At 39.1% G+C, this 22,319-nt stretch overlaps 1 protein-coding gene across 2 annotated transcripts in view; it reads left to right on the top strand.

Annotated features, from left to right (window-relative positions):
• Positions 1-3,020: 3,020 nt before the first annotated feature.
• The window catches only part of LOC144017004 (EMILIN-1-A-like), a 268,499-nt gene continuing 249,200 nt past the window's right edge, over positions 3,021-22,319 (top strand). For both annotated transcript variants that reach the window (XM_077518243.1, XM_077518244.1), the window contains exon 1: positions 3,021-3,432. In XM_077518243.1, coding sequence (XP_077374369.1) covers positions 3,296-3,432 — 137 coding nt within the window. In that variant the 5' untranslated portion in view covers positions 3,021-3,295. The remainder of the gene's footprint in view (positions 3,433-22,319) is intronic.

Here is a 22,319-nt window from a genome sequence, read left to right on the forward strand (position 1 = left end):
TAGAAGCCAAACATCTGTTTGTCACGTTTAAAAAAAAACAAAAAACTGCACGTGCGGAAGACCATCCTACCAGCTCTCCTGCTCGTCTGGGGAAAACGCCTCTCAAATGTCGCGAACACCCGAGCTCATCTTCATCATCATCTTCATCAGTCTCTGCAGCCGGCCTCGCTTCATACGGATGTCCTCTTGCGGCTCTCAGCTATTTTCAAAGTACACGGTCAGCTCGGTGGAGCTACAACGATGAATGGCCAAATCCGAAGTTCACTACACGACGCTAGCTACATGCTACAAACACTCGAAGTGCGTATGCGCAGCTCGGAACGAGCACACACGACGTCGTTAACGTATATTGATTGACAGGATCGAGAAACAATCGTTATGATCCACCCGGAAGACGCAGTCACAAAAAAATCCTTGAACCCACCTTTAAGCAAGACAATAAGTTGAGAACTGAATAACACACAGAAACGTCAAACTTCTCCGTTTCCTGGATGGCATTAAGCAGGAAAAATAATTTAATAATAATTAAAATAATTAAAAGCACTCTGATATACTCCGTTCATGTACAGACATTTTCAGACACATAACAGACATTTAAACATGTCAAATAAGAGAAATCTCTCTCTCTCTCTCTCTCTCTCTCTCTCTCTCTCTCTCTCTCTCTCTCTCTCTCTCTCTCTCTCTCTCTCCTCCCTCTCTCCCTCTCTCTCCCCCGAGTAAAGTTTGGTAGTTTTTAGCAGTTCTAAAATTAAACACATTAACAGAGTAAAAAAAAAAAAACCTGCAGGTCTCCGGCCCTCGAGGACCGAATTTGGACACAACTGGTCAAGGTATTGTTCTGAGTGGTAGCTTGTTATGGAGGACCAAAAGTGCCAACATTAAATAAATAAATACACCATTAAATCATTAAATAAAAGTGTCATTAATTAATTAAATGTCATTAATTAATTAAATTCCCTGTGATTATTTAATTATTTATTTATATATTTATTTATTTATATATTTAATTATTTATATATTTATTTATTTATATATTTATGTATTTATATATGTATTTATTTCTCTATTTAATTATTTCAAGGTCGCTGTTTTGCGGTGTTTCGTGAATTTATTTTATCTGTCAAGCTCGCCCGTCAAAGTTAGTGAGCGGGGCTGAGGCCTGATTCACTCAAATCTTGTCTAAGCGACTGCTTCGGCCTGAAGTGGTTGTCAACATGGCGGCTATGGTGATAGATTTTTTGCTCATATAGAGTGATCAAGGCTATTTGTTGTGCAAAACCAACATCAAAATAAAAGCGATATTTCTTTTATTTCGATAAAGTACAATTTTGCCTTGTAGGCGTTTACATTGAAGAGTAATTTGCTTCTGAGGCGTAGTTCTCGTAATGTCCCGCCTCAACTCTCGCGAGATCTCGCAGTTCATGTAGGCGGTCGCATCATGCAACGTCACGAGAATAAATTGTTTGCGTGTTTCAGAATTGATACATTTAAGGGATTTTAAATATATCTCAAAGTCTATTAGAAAAAATATTATAGATAGATGCAGGGAGATTTAAAGAAGTCTTTGTTTATGATGCCTGGAAACAGCAGTGGCGCGGGCAGCAAGTCAAACAGCGACATCTGCTGGCTTTTAGGTCCACACGTTTGGAATGTGATAGTTTACTGTTTGTATGTTGTCAATTTTAATGTTTTAATTGTTGTCGTAAGTTTGATTTTTATTCCATGTTGGCTACAGCAGTGTTCATTGCAGCGTTTTTTTTTTTTTAAAGTGCTCTCAAAATAAAGTTGAGCTGAATTTAAATTTGCTACTATTGTTAGAAACGTTTTGCATACATAAATGCAATTTTGTTTTGTGTGTTTTTTTGCAATGTTTTAATCACTTTGGTGATGTTTGTTGTTGGACTTGCAGCAGTTGTTCAATCGAGCATTTTGCACCGTTGTGGCTTATCGCTGAGCCACTGATCCTGTACTTCCTTTTCTCCGTGACCGGGCGGAGTCACGTGACTAGTAGGAAATGCGGGGGAAAAAAAAGTGTTTCTATTAAAATTTTGCGAAGAACTTCCATTTCAGCACGTCTCAAAAAGCATCTAATGAAAGCGTAAATCTAATGTCTAATGGAAACGCACCTATTTAGGTGAAAAGCGCCACCCAGCCTATCAATTGTGTTTACTGGCTACTCACTCCGCATCAATTGACTATTCTGAAATGGATTTGCCTTGACTTGGTAAGCAGGGTAACCAATCAGGTGTTAGGACCTGCCCACCAAACGTTGAGGAGCGAATTTGACAGATAAAATAATTTCACGAAACACCGCAACACAGCGACCATGAAATAATTAAATAGAGAAATAAATAAATAAATAAATAAATAATATATAAATAATTAAATAATCACAGGGAATTTAATTAATTAATGACACATTTAATTAATTAATGACATTTAATTAATTAATGATACTTTTATTTAATTATTTAATGGTGTATTTATTTATTTAATGTTGGCACTTTTCGTCCTCCATAGCTTGTAGACTTGTGTTACTGGAACTAACGAAAGCTGGCATGGAAGTTTATTCAGATACAAATTGAATTTATTTGATTGGGAGGGTGGTTGGTTAGTAATTAAAACTACTTACTTACCCAACATTAATTTTCAAACCGCCAATTTATGTTTTTTTTTTTTAAAGTTGTGGCATCTCCAAAACTCAATGGTCAATTTTCAGGTTCCTTATGTATATAATTTGATGCTGTCAATTAAAATCAAAGATATGAAATAACTTTTTTAAATATTTCTAAATCAAGAGTGGTCTTGATGAATAAATCGGAGTAGCAGCACAACACAAACAGTAGTGTTGTGGGTGCTTGATGTGTATGGTTTCTCCTCCGGGAGGGGCGGGGGCGGGGGCTGTTCTGGGGGGCGGTGATGCAGGGGAGGAGCAGCTGGACTTGGTTCAGTCTGTAGAAAATATGTTGCAACCTTTTCTTCTTTTCTTTGTTTAGTATGTGACACGAGTTATTCGGATGGATAAAATCTGTCGAGTTTGATTGCAGTACACCTTGGACGAAAGGGGGCACTCGGAGCGGATCAGATGACTTTAAACTGCGCGGCAACTGCATTACATGGAATATGGATCAGGATCGATAGGACGAACTTTTTTTTCTTTTTTTTTAAACTTGAAAAAATATGACCGTCTATTATTTGTGTCTCCATGGAGCTGGGATATTCATCTCCAGTTGAGGCAGCCTTCCGTCGCTGAATTGTAACGAAACCCTGTCTTGGTCGCATCTTGATCAGCGGGATGGCACTTCTTTTTCCCCTGCTGGCTCTCTTGACCTGTGTGGACGCCAAAAGCGCGTTCCCGCTCAGAACCTCTTTTAACCTATACGCCGGCGGGAACGCGCACACTCAAGGCGCTCGAGTCGCCAGCAGACACAGGTAAAACGACACCTGCACTGATATTTGATGGAAATTCTGTTTTTCTGTCTCCTCTAAGTTATTTCTATGTGTAGAATTACACATCTCCATTCTCTCAAATACACTGAAATGTACAAAACATTGGTTGTAAGTGATTACAGTTTGAATTTTCCATTCAAACGAAGTACATTCAACGTATTTTTTAAATCAGTATGGAGAAGGAAGAGTTTGGCGTTCATTCACATTTTTGAGCATAGGTGATTGAATGGAAACATCAACAGGTGGACCATAATAACACAAGAATTAATTTACCTCCCACATCACATCACATAAGGACTATTGCAGTGGTGTCCAAACTACGGCCCGGGGGCCATTTGCGGCCCGCCGTCCATTTTTCAGTGGCCCGCGACATGCTAAAAATGGCATTTGACTCAAATAAAATAGACAAAACAAAAATGTTTGGGAATGGTCAAAGTAAGAAGGGAGGGTATCGAAAAACAGGTGCCATGAAAGGTTATTTTAGTTAATGAAAACTAATGACAAAACTAAAACTAAAATTCAAAAAACAATATTGTTACCGAAATAAAATAAAAATCGAAAACTAACTGAAACTATAATTATAGCAAACATGTCCTTCGCCTTTGGTAATTAATTTAATGCATGAGCCTTTGGGGATTATTTTAAATGTGATTTTTAGTAGATTTATTTTGATATAAACCGGAATAATGATGTTTGAAAGTATGTCACACAGAAGTGACGCCATCTAGCAGCAGCCAATAGAAAAGCACCTTCAGATGACGTTGCTCCCATGGTGTTTTTTAAATATTGCGCATAAGTAATACACATAAAAAACTAATACTAATACTGAAACTAAGAAACTAAAACTAGGCATTTTTTAAAGAACTAAACCAATAAAAACTAACAGAACCACACTGAAAACTAATAAAAACTAACTAAATGAAAAATTCCAAAACTAAAATAACCCTACTGCCATATTACAAATAAAATGATTTATATACTGTAGCATTTTTCTAAATATGCAAAAGCACAAATAAATTATTTGTACAATTTTTAGGACTAAACACAATTTCTCTTCATAACATTATGTGGCCCTTGCGTCCTTCTGATTTTCTGTATGTGGCCCTCAAATGAAAAAGTTTGGACACCCCTGGACTATTGGAACAATATAGTATAACAATATTCTCGGTTTGTGCAAGGCCATGTTAACACCTCACCTACAAATATATATAAATGTATATATATATATATATATATATCAGGGCCGGCGCTAGCCATTTTGGTGCCCTAAGCATAAATGTTTTGTGTTGCCCCCCCCAACACTCCGTCCGCACACCCCATCACCCCTCCGCTGGTAGAAATGAACAATATCTGAGTATTTGTCAGTTTTGGTTTATTAAACAAAATAACTTGTAAGTAGGGCGGGGTTTGAAATATCGATATATCGCTATCATATCGATACACCTTTTCATATCCCAATATCGATACATAAAACCATGTATCAATATATCGACCCCCCCATTTTTGTCAATTTATTTACACAGCCTGTGCTGTGGTTGTAATTTATTTAAATTATTAGGGCCCGAGCAGCGACTGCTGCGAGGTCCCTATTGTTTTTGTAAAAATTATTATTAGGGCCCGAGCAATTGTTTTTGTAAAAAGTATTATTATTAGGGCCCGAGCAGCGACCACTGCGAGGTCCCTATTGTTTTTGTAAAAATTATTATTATTATTATTATTAGGGCCCGAGCAGCGGCAGTTAAACTTTGCACACACAAGGCTTGTCAAAAACATTTTAGATGGTCCTTGTCCTATTTGACAGTACCCCAACGTGCCAGTTCCCCGACATGCAAATACCCCAACGTGGCCCGGGTTGCGAGGGCCCTTTATAGCTGCTCGCAGCTATAAAGGGCCCTCGCAACTATTGTTTTTGTAGGAATTCTTCTTCTTATTAGGGCCCGAGCAGCGGCGGCGGCGGTGCCGCTGCGAGGCCCTATTGTTTTTGTAGGAATTCTTATTATTATTAGGGCCCGAGCAGCGACCGCTGCGAGGTCCCTATTGTTCCTGAAGGAATTCTTATTAGGGCCCGAGCAGCGGCGGCACCGGCGGCGGTGCCGCTGCGAGGCCCTATTGTTTTTGTAGGAATTCTTCTTATTAGGGCCCGAGCAGCGGCGGCGGCGGTGCCGCTGCGAGGCCCTATTGTTTTTGTAGGAATTCTTCTTATTAGGGCCCGAGCAGCGGCGGCAGCGGTGCCGCTGCGAGGCCCTATTGTTTTTGTAGGAATTCTTATTATTAGGGCCCGAGCAGCGACCGCTGCGAGGTCCCTATTGTTCCTGAAGGAATTCTTATTAGGGCCCGACCAGCGACCGCTGCGAGGTCCCTATTGTTCCTGAAGGAATTCTTATTAGGGCCCGAGCAGCGGCGGCGGCGGTGCCGCTGCGAGGCCCTATTGTTTTTGTAGGAATTCTTATTATTATTATTAGGGCCCGAGCAGCGGCGGCGGCGGTGCCGCTGCGAGGCCCTATTGTTTTTGTAGGAATTCTTCTTATTATTATTCTTATTATTATTCTTTTCCGCAAACAACCACATTTTTGAGGCACTAAACATGAACGAAAACTCACCAAACTTTACACGCAGATCGGGCTTGGCGAAAAATTTGATATTTTAAAGTCGCCATACATGATAACAGAAAAATGGCTCTGTAGCGCCACCTACATAGGTTTAACGGATCCCTGTCCCGCTACGATTGTCCGACGGCTATGAAAATTGTGTGGTACCTGTAGCACATCCCAATGAACAAAAACCTCTTTGAAGTGTGTACCCTAAAATAGACAGAAAGTGAGGTATGAGTATTTAAATGTCCAATTTTTGCCAATTTTTGCACATTTACAGGGGTCATACTTTTGCCCGCTTCTCCTACACGGTTAACCCGATTGACTTCAAACTTGGGATGTACCATCTCAACACCTGGGACAACATCATTGTGAAAAATGAAAAGTTTTTGATATACTATATGACGGCGGCGGCGCATCAAATTTAGAGTTTAAAAATTCTTACTTCACGAAGCATTGCCGGTTGTACGTTTAATCTAGAGCTACGAAAATTGGTACACATATGTAACAGGCTATGACCTACAAAAAACTCTTTTTGAACCATATGCTAAACCTAACAGGAAGTCCACCATTTTGATTTATTTAGGAACGTGTTGCCATTTTTTTGGCCATTTCATTGGGGTCGTATTTTAACGAACTCCTCCTACAGTGTTTATCCGATCATCTTCAAACTTGGTGTGATTCATCTTAAGATGTTGAAGATGAAAAGTTATTGAAAGCTTTGTATTTCGTCGCACGCTGTTGTCATAGCATGCACTGTTTGCGAAGGAAAAAAAATATCCTTAAGAAGCATTCCCATTTGTACGAAGCAGCTAGAGCGACGAAAAATTGTAGACATATGTAACAGCCCAGCATGTACAAAAAAGTCTCTTGGTGCTATGTGCTAAACCCAACAGGAGGTCCCCCAGGGGCCGGGCATCACATTTTGAGCTAAAAAACTCCTCTTTAAAGAAGCATTCCCGGTTGTACGTTTCACCTAGCGCTATGATAATTTGCAGGCATACATAAGAGCCCATGATGTACAAAAAAGTCTCTTGGAACCATGTGCTAAACCAAAGAGGAAGTCTGCCATTTTGATTTATGATGGGATTTGTTGCCATTTTTTGTGGCCTTTTTCAGGGGTCATATTTTAACGAACCCCTCCTACAAAATTTATCCGACTGTCTTCAAACTTGGTGTGTTTCATCTTAAGATGTTTAAGATGCAAAGTAATCGAAAGTTTTTTATTTTGTAACACGCTGTTGCCATAGCAATGCATTGTTTGTCAAGTGCTGCTTTTTTTTTTTTTTATACACATGAAAACTCATGAAACTTTGCAAACACATCAGACTTGTCATGAACATGAATTTTCAGAGATTTATTGTGCAATGTGCAAAAAATAGCGCCCTCTAGACATTTTTATGAAGCATTTCCGATTGTATGATTATGCTAGACCTACAAAAAAGTATTATGTAGCCATTTGCCAAACCAAAGAGGAAGTCCGCTATTTTGATTTTATTTTGGGAATTATACATCATTTTTGGCCTTTTTCATTAAACTTTGCACAGACAAGGCATGGAAAAAACTAACATTTTAAATGGTCCTTGTTCCATGTAACAGTACACCAACGTGCCAGTACCCTGACGTGCAAGTAACCCAACGTTGTGCTCAATAGCGCCCTCTATGCATTTTTATGGAGCATTTCCAATTGTATGATTCAAGCGATACACAACTAAAGATGACTTGACCTAGATTTGTGAAAACTGGGAGGCATACCTATTAGCTTAAGACCTACAAAAAGTATTCTGTAGCCGTATGCTAAACCTAAAAGGAAGTCCGCCATTTTGAATTTATTTTGGGAATTGCGCACCATATTTTGCGTTTTGATTAAACTTTGCACACACAAGGCTTGTCAAAAACATTTTAGATGGTCCTTGTCCTATTTGACAGTACCCCAACGTGCCAGTACCCCGACGTGCAAGTACCCCAACGTGGCCCGGGTTGCGAGGGCCCTTTATAGCTGCTCGCAGCTCTAGTTATTATTCTTTTTCTTCTCCGCAAACAATCACATTTTTGAGACACTAAACGTGAACGAAAACTCACCAAACTTTACACGCACATCAGGCATGGCGAAAAATTTGATATTTTAAAGTCGCCATACATGATAACAGAAAAATGGCTCCTTAGCGCCCCCTACATAGGTTAAACGGATCCCTGTCCCGCTACGATTGTCCGACGGCTATGAAAATTGTGTGGCACCTGTAGCACATCCCAATGAACAAAAACCTCTTTGAAGTGTGTACCCTAAAATAGACAGAAAGTGAGGTATGAGTATTTAAATATCCAATTTTTGCCAATTTTTGCACATTTACAGGGGTCATACTTTTGCCCGCTTCTCCTACACGGTTAACCCGATTGACTTCAAACTTGGGCTGTACCATCTCAACACCTGGGACAACATCATTGTGAAAAATGAAAAGTTTTTGATATACTATATGACGGCGGCGGCGCATCAAATTTAGAGTTTAAAAATTCTTACTTCACGAAGCATTGCCGGTTGTACGTTTAATCTAGAGCTACGAAAATTGGTACACATATGTAACAGGCTATGACCTACAAAAAACTCTTTTTGAACCATATGCTAAACCTAACAGGAAGTCCACCATTTTGATTTATTTTGGAACGTGTTGCCATTTTTTTGGCCATTTCATTGGGGTCTTATTTTAACGAACTCCTCCTACAGTGTTTATCCGATCATCTTCAAACTTGGTGTGATTCATCTTAAGATGTTGAAGATGAAAAGTTATTGAAAGCTTTGTATTTCGTCGCACACTGTTGTCATGGCATGCACTGTTTTTAAAGGAAAAAAAATATCCTTAAAGAAGCATTCCCATTTGTACGAAGCAGCTAGAGCTACGAAAATTTGTAGACATATGTAACAGCCCAAGATGTACTAAAAAGTCTCTTGGTGCCCTGTGCTAAACCCAACAGGAAGTCCCCCAGGGGCCGGGCATCACATTTTGAGCTAAAAAACTCCTCTTTAACAAAGCATACCCGGCTGTACGTTTCACATAGAGTTACCAACATTTGTAGAGGTGTATAACAGCCCTCGAGGTACAAAAAACTCTTTTTGAACCATATGCTAAACCTAACATGACGTCCGCTATTTTGATTTACTTTGGAATGTGTTGCCATTTTTTTTGGCCATTTCATAGGGGTCATATTTTAACAAACTCCTCCTACAGAGTTTATCCGATCATCTTCAAACTTGGTGTGATTCATCTTAAGATGTTGAAAATGAAAAGTTATTGAAAGTTTTTTATTTCGTCACACGCTGTTGTCGTGGCATGCACTTTTTGCAAAGGAAAAAAAAATCCTTCTTAATGAAGCATTCCCAGTTGTACGAAGCAGCTAGAGCGACGAAAAATTGTAGACATATGTAACAGCCCAGGATGTACAAAAAAGTCTCTTGGTGCCATGTGCTAAACCCAACAGGAAGTCCCCCAGGGGCCGGGCATCACATTTTGAGCTAAAAAACTCCTCTTTAACGAAGCATTCCCGGTTGTACGTTTCACCTAGCGCTATGATAATTTGCAGGCATACATAAGAGCCCGTGATGTACAAAAAAAGTCTCTTGGAACCATGTGCTAAACAAAACAGGAAGTCTGCCATTTTGATTTATGATGGGATTTGTTGCCATTTTTTGTGGCCTTTTTCAGGGGTCATATTTTAACGAACCCCTCCTGCAAAATTTATCCGACTGTCTTCAAACTTGGTGTGTTTCATCTTAAGATGTTTAAGATGCAAAGTAATCGAAAGTTTTTTATTTTGTAACACGCTGTTGCCATAGCAATGCATTGTTTGTCAAGTGCTGCTTTTTTTTTTTTTATACACATGAAAACTCATGAAACTTTGCAAACACATCAGACTTGTCATGAACATGAATTTTCAGAGATTTATTGTGCAATTTGCAATAAATAGCGCCCTCTAGACATTTTTATGAAGCATTTCCGATTGTATGATTATGCTAGACCTACAAAAAAGTATTATGTAGCCATTTGCCAAACCAAAGAGGAAGTCCGCTATTTTGATTTTATTTTGGGAAATATACATCATTTTTGGCCTTTTTCATTAAACTTTGCACAGAAAAGGCATGGAAAAAACTAACATTTTAAATGGTCCTTGTTCCATGTAACAGTTGTCAAGTGCTGCTTTTTTTTTTTTTTTATACACATGAAAACTCATGAAACTTTGCAAACACATCAGACTTGTCATGAACATGAATTTTCAGAGATTTATTGTGCAATTTGCAATAAATAGCGCCCTCTAGGCATTTTTATGAAGCATTTCCGATTGTATGATTATGCTAGACCTACAAAAAAGTATTATGTAGCCATTTGCCAAACCAAAGAGGAAGTCCGCTATTTTGATTTTATTTTGGGAACTATACATCATTTTTGGCCTTTTTCATTAAACTTTGCACAGACAAGGCATGGAAAAAACTAACATTTTAAATGGTCCTTGTTCCATGTAACAGTACCCCAACGTGCCAGTACCCTGACGTGCAAGTAACCCAACGTTGTGCTCAATAGCGCCCTCTATGCATTTTTATGGAGCATTTCCAATTGTATGATTCAAGCGATACACAACTAAAGATGACTTGACCTAGATTTGTGAAAACTGGGAGGCATACCTATTAGCTTAAGACCTACAAAAAGTATTCTGTAGCCGTATGCTAAACCTAAAAGGAAGTCCGCCATTTTGAATTTATTTTGGGAATTGCGCACCATATTTTGCGTTTTGATTAAACTTTGCACACACAAGGCTTGTCAAAAACATTTTAGATGGTCCTTGTCCTATTTTACAGTACCCCAACGTGCCAGTACCCCGACGTGCAAGTACCCCAACGTGGCCCGGGTTGCGAGGGCCCTTTATAGCTGCTCGCAGCTCTAGTTATTATTATTATTATTATTCTCCGCAAACGATCACATTTTTGAGACACTAAACGTGACCGAAAACTCACCAAACTCTACACGCACATCAGGCCTGGCGAAAAATTTGATATTTTAAAGTCGCCATACATGATAACAGAAATATGGCTCCTTAGCGCCCCCTACATAGGTTAAACAGATCCCTGTCCCGCTACGATTGTCCGACGGCTATGAAAATTGTGTGGCACCTGTAGCACATCCCAATGAACAAAAACCTCTTTGAAGTGTGTACCCTAAAATAGACAGAAAGTGAGGTATGATTATTTAAATGTACAATTTTTGCCAATTTTTGCACATTTACAGGGGTCATACTTTTGCCCGCTTCTCCTACACGGTTAACCCGATTGACTTCAAACTTGGGATGGACCATCTCAACACCTGGGACAACATCATTGTGAAAAATGAAAAGTTTTTGATATACTATATGACGGCGGCGGCGCATCAAATTTAGAGTTTAAAAATTCTTACTTCACGAGGCATTGCCGGTTGTACGTTTAATCTAGAGCTACGAAAATTGGTACACATATGTAACAGACTATGACCTACAAAAAACTCTTTTTGAACCATATGCTAAACCTAACAGGAAGTCCACCATTTTGATTTATTTTGGAACGTGTTGCCATTTTTTTGGCCATTTCATTGGGGTCTTATTTTAACGAACTCCTCCTACAGTGTTTATCCGATCATCTTCAAACTTGGTGTGATTCATCTTAAGATGTTGAAGATGAAAAGTTATTGAAAGCTTTGTATTTCGTCGCACGCTGTTGTCATGGCATGCACTGTTTTTAAAGGAAAAAAAATATCCTTAAAGAAGCATTCCCATTTGTACGAAGCAGCTAGAGCTACGAAAATTTGTAGACATATGTAACAGCCCAAGATGTACAAAAAAGTTTCTTGGTGCCCTGTGCTAAACCCAACAGGAAGTCCCCCAGGGGCCGGGCATCACATTTTGAGCTAAAAAACTCCTCTTTAACAAAGCATACCCGGCTGTACGTTTCACCTAGAGTTACCAACATTTGTAGAGGTATATAACAGCCCTCGAGGTACAAAAAACTCTTTTTGAACCATATGCTAAACCTAACAGGGCGTCCGCCATTTTGATTAACTTTGGAATGTGTTGCCATTTTTTTTGGCCATTTCATAGGGGTCATATTTTAACAAACTCCTCCTACAGAGTTTATCCGATCATCTTCAAACTTGGTGTGATTCATCTTAAGATGTTGAAAATGAAAAGTTATTGAAAGTTTTTTATTTCATCACACGCTGTTGTCGTGGCATGCACTTTTTGCAAAGGAAAAAAATCCTTAATGAAGCATTCCCAGTTGTACGAAGCAGCTAGAGCGACGAAAAATTGTAGACATATGTAACAGCCCAGGATGTACAAAAAAGTCTCTTGGTGCCATGTGCTAAACCCAACAGGAAGTCCCCCAGGGGCCGGGCATCACATTTTGAGCTAAAAAACTCCTCTTTAACGAAGCATTCCCGGTTGTACGTTTCACCTAGCGCTATGATAATTTGCAGGCATACATAAGAGCCCATGATGTACAAAAAAAAGTCTCTTGGAACCATGTGCTAAACCAAACAGGAAGTCTGCCATTTTGATTTATGATGGGATTTGTTGCCATTTTTTGTGGCCTTTTTCAGGGGTCATATTTTAACGAACCCCTCCTACAAAATTTATCCGACTGTCTTCAAACTTGGTGTGTTTCATCTTAAGATGTTTAAGATGCAAAGTAATCGAAAGTTTTTTATTTTGTAACACGCTGTTGCCATAGCAATGCATTGTTTGTCAAGTGCTGCTTTTTTTTTTTTTATACACATGAAAACTCATGAAACTTTGCAAACACATCAGACTTGTCATGAACATGAATTTTCAGAGATTTATTGTGCAATTTGCAATAAATAGCGCCCTCTAGACATTTTTACGAAGCATTTCCGATTGTATGATTTTGCTAGACCTACAAAAAAGTATTATGTAGCCATTTGCCAAACCAAAGAGGAAGACCGCTATTTTGATTTTATTTTGGGAATTATACATCATTTTTGGCCTTTTTCATGAAACTTTGCACAGACAAGGCATGGAAAAAACTAACATTTTAAATGGTCCTTGTTCCATGTAACAGTACCCCAACGTGCCAGTACCCCGACGTGCAAGTAACCCAACGTTGTGCTCAATAGCGCCCTCTATGCATTTTTATGGAGCATTTCCAATTGTATGATTCAAGCGATACACAACTAAAGATGACTTGACCTAGATTTGTGAAAACTGGGAGGCATACCTATTAGCTTAAGACCTACAAAAACTATTCTGTAGCCGTATGCTAAACCTAAAAGGAAGTCCGCCATTTTGAATTTATTTTGGGAATTGCGCACCATATTTTGCGTTTTGATTAAACTTTGCACACACAAGGCTTGTCAAAAACATTTTAGATGGTCCTTGTCCTATTTGACAGTACCCCAACGTGCCAGTACCCCGACGTGCAAGTACCCCAACGTGGCCCGGGTTGCGAGGGCCCTTTATAGCTGCTCGCAGCTCTAGTTATTATTATTATTCTTATTATTATTCTTCTCCGCAAACGATCACATTTTTGAGACACTAAACGTGACCGAAAACTCACCAAACTTTACACGCACATCAGGCCTGGCGAAAAATTTTATATTTTAAAGTCGCCATACATGATAAGAGAAAAATGGCTCCTTAGCGCCCCCTACATAGGTTAAACGGATCCCTGTCCCGCTACGATTGTCCGACGGCTATGAAAATTGTGTGGCACCTGTAGCACATCCGAATGAACAAAAACCTCTTTGAAGTGTGTACCCTAAAATAGACAGAAAGTGAGGTATGAGTATTTAAATGTCCAATTTTTGCCAATTTTTGCACATTTACAGGGGTCATACTTTTGCCCGCTTCTCCTACACGGTTAACCCGATTGACTTCAAACTTGGGATGTACCATCTCAACACCTGGGACAACATCATTGTGAAAAATGAAAAGTTTTTGATATACTATATGACGGCGGCGGCGCATCAAATTTAGAGTTTAAAAATTCTTACTTCACGAGGCATTGCCGGTTGTACGTTTAATCTAGAGCTACGAAAATTGGTACACATATGTAACAGACTATGACCTACAAAAAACTCTTTTTGAACCATATGCTAAACCTAACAGGAAGTCCACCATTTTGATTTATTTTGGAACGTGTTGCCATTTTTTTGGCCATTTCATTGGGGCCTTATTTTAACGAACTCCTCCTACAGTGTTTATCCGATCATCTTCAAACTTGGTGTGATTCATCTTAAGATGTTGAAAATGAAAAGTTATTGAAAGTTTTTTATTTCGTCACACGCTGTTATCGTGGCATGCACTTTTTGCAAAGGAAAAAAATCCTTCTTAATGAAGCATTCCCAGTTGTACGAAGCAGCGAGAGCGACGAAAAATTGTAGACATATGTAACAGCCCAGGATGTACAAAAAAGTCTCTTGGTGCCATGTGCTAAACCCAACAGGAAGTCCCCCAGGGGCCGGGCATCACATTTTGAGCTAGAAAACTCCTCTTTAACGAAGCATTCCCGGTTGTACGTTTCACCTAGCGCTATGATAATTTGCAGGCATACATAAGAGCCCACGATGTACAAAAAAAGTCTCTTGGAACCATGTGCTAAACCAAACAGGAAGTCCGCCATTTTGATTTACGATGGGATTTGTTACCATTTTTTGTGGCCTTTTTCAGGGGTCATATTTTAACGAACTCCTCGTACAAAGTTCATCCGACCGTCTTCAAACTTGGTGTGTTTCATCTTAAGATGTTTAAGATGCAAAGTTATCGAAAGTTTTTTATTTTGTCGCACGCTGCTGCTATAGCGATGCATTGTTTGACAAGTAAAGTGCTGCTTTGTTTTTTTATCTATACATGTGTGAAAACTCATGAAACTTTGCAAACACATCAGACTTGTCATGAACATGAATTTTTAGAGATTTATTGTGCAATTTGCAATAAATAGCGCCCTCTAGACATTTTTATGAAGTATTTCCGATTGTATGATTCTGCTAGATTTGTGAAAATTAGGACAGACCCCTATCAGCCTAAAACCTACAAAAAAGTATTATGTAGCCATTTGCCAAACCAAAGAGGAAGTCCGCTATTTTGATTTTATTTTGGGAATTATACATCATTTTTGGCCTCTTTCATTAAACTTTGCACAGACAAGGCATGGAAAAACCTAACATTTTAAATGGTCCTTGTTCCATGTAAAAGTACCCCAACGTGCCAGTACCCTGACGTGCAAGTAACCCAAAGTTGTGCTCAATAGCGCCCTCTATGCATTTTTATGGAGCATTTCCAATTGTATGATTCAAGCGATACACAACTAAAGATGACTTGACCTAGATTTGTGAAAACTGGGAGGCATACCTATTAGCTTCGCATTTTTGAGACACTAAACGTGAACGTAAACTCACCAAATTTTACACACACATCAGGCCTGGCGAAAAATTTGATATTTTAAAGTCGCCATAGATGATAACAGAAAAATGGCTCTGGAGCGCCACCTACATAGGTTAAACGGATCCCTGTCCCGCTATGATTGTCCTACGGCTATGAAAATTGTGTGGCACCTGTAGCACATCCAGATGAACAAAAACCTCTTTGATATGTGTACCCTGAAATAGACAGGAAGTGAGATATGAGTATTTAAATGTCCAATTTTGGCCCATTTTTGCACATTTACAGGGGTCATACTTTTGCCCGCTTCTCCTACACGGTTAACCCGATTGACTTCAAACTTGGGATGTACCATCTCAACACCTGGGACAACATCATGGTAAAAAATCTAGAGTTTTTGACATACTATATGACGGCGGCGGGGCATCAAATTTAGAGTTTCAAAATTCTTACGTAACGTAGTATTGCCGGTTGTACGTTTAACCTAGAGCTACGAAAATTGGTACACATATGTAACAGACTATGATCTACAAAAAAGTCTGTTGGTGCCATATGCTAAACCCAACAGGAAGTCCGCCAGAGGCGGGGCATCAAATTTTGCCTTTCAAAATTCTTACTTAAAGAAGCATTCCCGGCTGTACGTTTCACCTAGAGTTACCAAAATTTGAAGACATATGTAACAGCCCTCAAGGTACAAAAAACTCTTTTTGAACCATGTGCTAAACCTAACAGAAAGTCCACCATTTTGATTTACTTTGGAACATGTTGACATTTTTTTGGCCATTTCATAGGGGTCTTATTTTAACAAACTCCTCCTACAGAGTTTATCCCATCATCTTCAAACTTGGTGTGATTCATCTTAAGATGTTGAAGATGAAAAGTTATTGAAAGCTTTTTATTTCGTCGCACGGTGTTGCAGTGGCATGCACTTGTTTGCAAAGGAAAAAAATTCTTCTTAATGAAGAATTCCCAGTTGTACGAAGCAGCTAGAGCTACGAAAATTTGTAGACATATGTAACAGCCCACAATGTACAAAAAAGTCTCTTGGTGCTATGTGCTAAACCCAACAGGAAGTCCCCCAGGGGCCGGGCATCACATTTTGAGCTAAAAAAAAACTCCTCTTTAACGAAGCATTCCCGGTTGTACGTTTTACCAAGAGTTACCAAAATTTGAATACATATGTAACAGGCCTCGAGGTACAAAAAACTCTTTTTGAACCATATGCTAACCACAACAGGAAGTCCGCCATTTTGATTTACTTTGGAACGTGTTGCCATTTTTTTGGCCATTTCATAGGGGTCTCATTTTAACGAACTCCTCCTACAGAGTTTATCCGATCATCTCCAAACTTGGTGTGATTCATCTTAAGATGTTGACGATGAAAATTTATTGAAAGCTTTTTATTTTGTCGCACGCTGTTGTCGTGGCATGCACTTGTTTGCAAAGGAAAAAACATCCTTCTTAATGAAGCATTCCCAGTTGTACGAAGCAGCTAGAGCTATGAAAATTTGGAGACATATGTAACAGCCCACGATGTACAAAAAAAGTCTCTTGGTGCCATGTGCTAAACCCAACAGGAAGTCCCCCAGGGGCCGGGCATCACATTTTGTGCTAAAAAAAACAAACTCCTCTTTAACGAAGCATTCACGGTTGTACGTTTCACCTAGAGCTATGATAATTTGGAGGCATACATAAGAGCCCACGATGTTCAAAAAAGTCTCTTGGAACCAAATGCTAAACCAAACAGGAAGTCTGACATTTTGATTTACTTTGGTATTTGTAGCCACTTTTTGGGGCCTTTTATAGGGGTCATATTTTAACGAACCCCTCCTACAAAATTTGTCCGACTGTCTTCAAACTTGGTGTGTTTCATCTTAAGATGTTTAAGATGCAAAGTAATCGAAAGTTTTTTATTTTGTCACACGCTGTTGCCATAGCAATGCATTGTTTGCCAATTGCTGCTTTTTTTTTTTATTTATACATGTGTGAAAACTCATGAAACTTTGCAAACACATCAGACTTGTCATGAACATGAATTTTTAGAGATTTATTGTGCAATTTGCAATAAATAGCGCCCTCTAGACATTTTTATGAAGCATTTCCGATTGTATGATTATGCTAGACCTACAAAAAAGTATTATGTAGCCATTTGCCAAACCAAAGAGGAAGTCCGCTATTTTGATTTTATTTTGGGAATTATACATCATTTTTGGCCTTTTTCATTAAACTTTGCACAGACAAGGCATGGAAAAAACTAACATTTTAAATGGTCCTTGTTCCATGTAACAGTACCCCAACGTGCCAGTACCCTGACGTGCAAGGAACCCAACGTTGTGCTCAATAGCGCCCTCTATGCATTTTTATGGAGCATTTCCAATTGTATGATTCAAGCGATACACAACTAAAGATGACTTGACCTAGATTTGTGAAAACTGGGAGGCATACCTATTAGCTTCGCATTTTTGAGACACTAAACGTGAACGTAAACTCACCAAATTTTACACACACATCAGGCCTGGCGAAAAATTTGATATTTTAAAGTCGCCATAGATGATAACAGAAAAATGGCTCTGGAGCGCCACCTACATAGGTTAAACGGATCCCTGTCCCGCTATGATTGTCCTACGGCTATGAAAATTGTGTGGCACCTGTAGCACATCCAGATGAACAAAAACCTCTTTGATATGTGTACCCTGAAATAGACAGGAAGTGAGATATGAGTATTTAAATGTCCAATTTTGGCCCATTTTTGCACATTTACAGGGGTCATACTTTTGCCCGCTTCTCCTACACGGTTAACCCGATTGACTTCAAACTTGGGATGTACCATCTCAACACCTGGGACAACATCATGGTAAAAAATCTAGAGTTTTTGACATACTATATGATGGCGGCGGGGCATCAAATTTAGAGTTTAATAATTCTTACTGAACGAAGCATTGCCGGTTGTACCTTTAATCTAGAGCTACGAAAATTGGTACACATATGTAACAGACTATGACCTACAAAAAACTCTTTTTGAACCATGTGCTAAACCTAACAGGAAGTCCACCATTTTGATTTACTTTGGAATGTGTTGCCATTTTTTTGGCCATTTCATAGGGGTCTTATTTTAACGAACTCCTCCTACAGTGTTTATCCGATCATCTTCAAACTTGGTGTGATTCATCTAAAGATGTTGAAGATGAAAAGTTATTGAAAGCTTTTTATTTCGTCGCACGCTGTTGTCGTGGCATGCACTGTTTGCAAAGGAAAAAAAAAAATTCTTAAAGAAGCATTCCCAGTTGTACGAAGCAGCTAGAGCTACGCAAATTTGTAGACATATGTAACAGCCCAAGATGTACAAAAATGTCTCTTGGTGACCTGTGCTAAACCCGACAGGAAGTCCCCCAGGGGCCGGGCATCACATTTTGAGCTAAAAAACTCCTCTTTAACAAAGCATGCCCGGCTGTACGTTTCACCTAGACTTACCAAAATTTGAAGAGGTATGTAACAGCCCTGGAGGTATAAAAAACTCTTTTTGAACCATCTGCTAAACCAAACCGGAAGTCCGCCATTTTGATTTACGTCGGCATTTGTAGCCATTTTTTGTGGCCTTTCTTAGGGGTCATATTTTCACGAACTCCTCGTACAAAATTCATCCGACCGTCTTCAAACTTGGTGTGTTTCATCTTAAGATGTTTAAGATGCAAAGTTATCTAAAGTTTTTTATTTTGTCACATGCTGTTGCCATAGCGATACATTGTTTGCCAAGTAAAGTGCTGCTTATTTTTTTTGGTCTATACATGTGTGAAAACTCATGAAACTTTAGACACACATCAGACTTGTCATGAACATGAATTTTTAGAGATTTCTTGTGCAATTTGCAATAAATCGCGCCCTCTATACATTTTTATGGAGCATTTCCGATTGGATGATTCAAGCGCAAAATAACTAAAGATGACTTGACTTGACCTAGATTTGTGAAAACTCAGAGGCATACCTATTAGTCTAAGACCTACAAAAAGTATTCTGTAGCCGTATGCTAAACCTAAAAGGAAGTCCGCAATTTTGAATTTATTTTGGGAATTGCACACCATATTTTGCGTTTTGATGAAACTTTGCACACACAAGGCTTGTCAAAAACATTTTAGATGGTCCTTGTCCTATTTGACAGTACCCCAACGTGCCAGTACCCCGACGTGCAAGTACCCCAACGTGGCCCAGGTTGCGAGGGCCCTTTATAGCTACTCGCAGCTCTAGTTCTTCTTCTTCTTCTTCTTCTTTATTCTCCGCAAACGATCGCGATTTTGGGTACCTAAACATTCACGAAAACTCACCGAACTTTGCACACTCCTCAGGCCCGGCGAAAAATGTGATATTATTAAGTCGTCATAACAATGCGACTCGATAGCGCCCCCTAGCGTAGAAAAATAAAAACCAAGCCCGGCACGTTTGAGCTAGAGCAACAAAAATTGGCAGGCACGTGTAGCACCCCGAGACGCACAAAAAAGTCTATTGGGACCATGTAGCTAAAATGTACAGGAAGTGAGCTATGAATTTTTTTATGTCCAATTTTGGCCTATTTTGGCACATTCACTGTGGTCATGCTTTTTCCACCTTTGCAAACATTTTTCATCCAATTGACTTCAAACTTGGCATTTATCATCTCAAGACCTGAGAGAACAACTGGGCAAAACATCTTGCCTTTTCGAAATACTATATGACGGGGGCGGGGCATCAAATATTGCCTTTAAAATTTCATTTGTCCAGAAAGAGCAAATGCTTGATAACTCCCATGTTCAAGCTCCAAAAAATCTCAAACTTCTCAGGCAACGTAATAGTCACGGCCTGAAAACATCTATATGATAAAATTCAGTTATAAATATAGCGCCACCAAGTGGTAACAGTAAATGTCAGACTTTACGTTTTTAGCTACCTTGCTGAGCTCGTTGAAGGGATCCAGTTGAAAATTGGTCAGAAAAGCCTTAAGATGTTGATCATGCCCCACACCGAATATTGTAACTTTTGGCCATAGGGCGTGGCCGCTACGGGGACGCAAATTTTGAAATTTTTTTGTGACAGTAAAAGCTGTATTAACTTGACCGAGATGATCCTATCTTCTCAAAATTTCACACATTTGATGAGAGTCCAGCCCAAAAGACATCTACGAACTTATATTTCATCTTACTGATAGCGCCACCTAGTGGCAATTTTTTTTCTTACGAATTTTCTTCTACGTTTTTCTCCAAACACATGAATTGGACCGACCTCATATTTGCTCAGATGAGGGTTTCGGCCTTCACGGTGTCACAACACGAAGTTTGTGAGTTTTCGCGAATTGCTGTGGGCGTGGCTAAGCGCTGTTTGCCAAGAAAACAACGCCAGTTTTGAGGGTCTAAACATGCACAGAAACTCATGAAACTTGGCACACACATCTGGCCTGGTACAATAAGCAATATTTTATTGTTGATTGTGCTATTTTTGAAAAAAAAGACTCAATAGCGCCCCCTAGAAATTTTTAACGAAGCAGCCCCAGTTGTACGTTTAAGCAAGAATGACAAATATTTTTAGGTGTATGAGGGAGCCCAAGACCTACAAAAAAAGTCTCTTGGAACCATATGCTAAAATGAACAGGAAGTGAGCTACGAATTTTTGAATGTCCCATTTTTGACGATTTTTGCACATTTACAGGGGGCATACTTTTGCCCACTTCTCCTACACGTTTCATCCGACTGAGTTAAGACTTGACCTGGACCATGTCAAGACCTGTGCCAACGACAGGGGGAAAAAATCTTGACTTTTCGAACTACTATATGATGAGGGCCGGGCATCAAAATTTTTGTTTCGCACTGAAAAAGGATATGCTTAATAACTCCCCGGTACATGCTCCAAAAAATCCCAAACGTGACATGTATGTTTATAGTCAAGGCCTGAAGCTATCTCTATGACAACATTTAGTTATATATGCAGCGCCACCTAGCCCTTGAGGCATGAAAAAAAAAATACCCCACTTACGGTATTTTTACAAAAATTGTAAACACGTTTCACAATGAAAAAGGATATGCTTGATAACTCCCCGGTACATGCTCCAAAAAATCCCAAACTTGACATGTATGTTTATCGTCAAGGCCTGAAGTTATCTCTATGACAACATTCAGTTATATATGCAGCGCCACCTAGCCCTTGAGGCATAAAAAAAAAAAATACCCCACATACGGTATTTTGTACAAAAAATGTAAACTCATTCTAAGTGTGATAACTAAGTCATTTATGAATATTCTTTTAGTTTCAACCACTCAAAATGTTCACTGGCGTCAGACTTATCCAAACATATATATATTTTTATTTATTTTTGATAGCCTCTATGGACATTAAAAGCAATATCGTGAATGAAGGATATGCTTAATAACTCCACGGTACATGCTCCAAAAAAATCCCACACTTGACATGTATGCTTATAATCAAGGCCTGAAGGTATCTCTATGACAACAATCAGTTATAAATACAGCGCCACCTAGCCCTTGAGGCTTATATATAAAAAAAAAAAAAACACATACGGTATTTTGTACAAAAAATGTACACTCATTCTAAGTGTGATAACTAAGTCATTTATGAATATTCTTTTAGTTTCCACCACTCAAATTGTTCACTGGCTTCACACCGATCCAAACGTATGTACATTTCCATGTTGTTTTATTCATTTTTGATTGCCCCTTTGGACAATAAAAGTAACATTGTGCAATGAGTACAACGAGCGATGATGTGTATATACACTTTTACAAAAAATACCAATCAGGGCAACTCATTGCCTAAAAATAAAAAAGGACGCTGATTTTTGCAGGTCTTAACAATCACCAAAACCCGTTGAGCTTGACACACACACTA

The sequence above is a fragment of the Festucalex cinctus genome, chromosome 4 (genome assembly GCF_051991245.1).
Source record: "Festucalex cinctus isolate MCC-2025b chromosome 4, RoL_Fcin_1.0, whole genome shotgun sequence".
Taxonomy (NCBI): domain Eukaryota; kingdom Metazoa; phylum Chordata; class Actinopteri; order Syngnathiformes; family Syngnathidae; genus Festucalex; species Festucalex cinctus.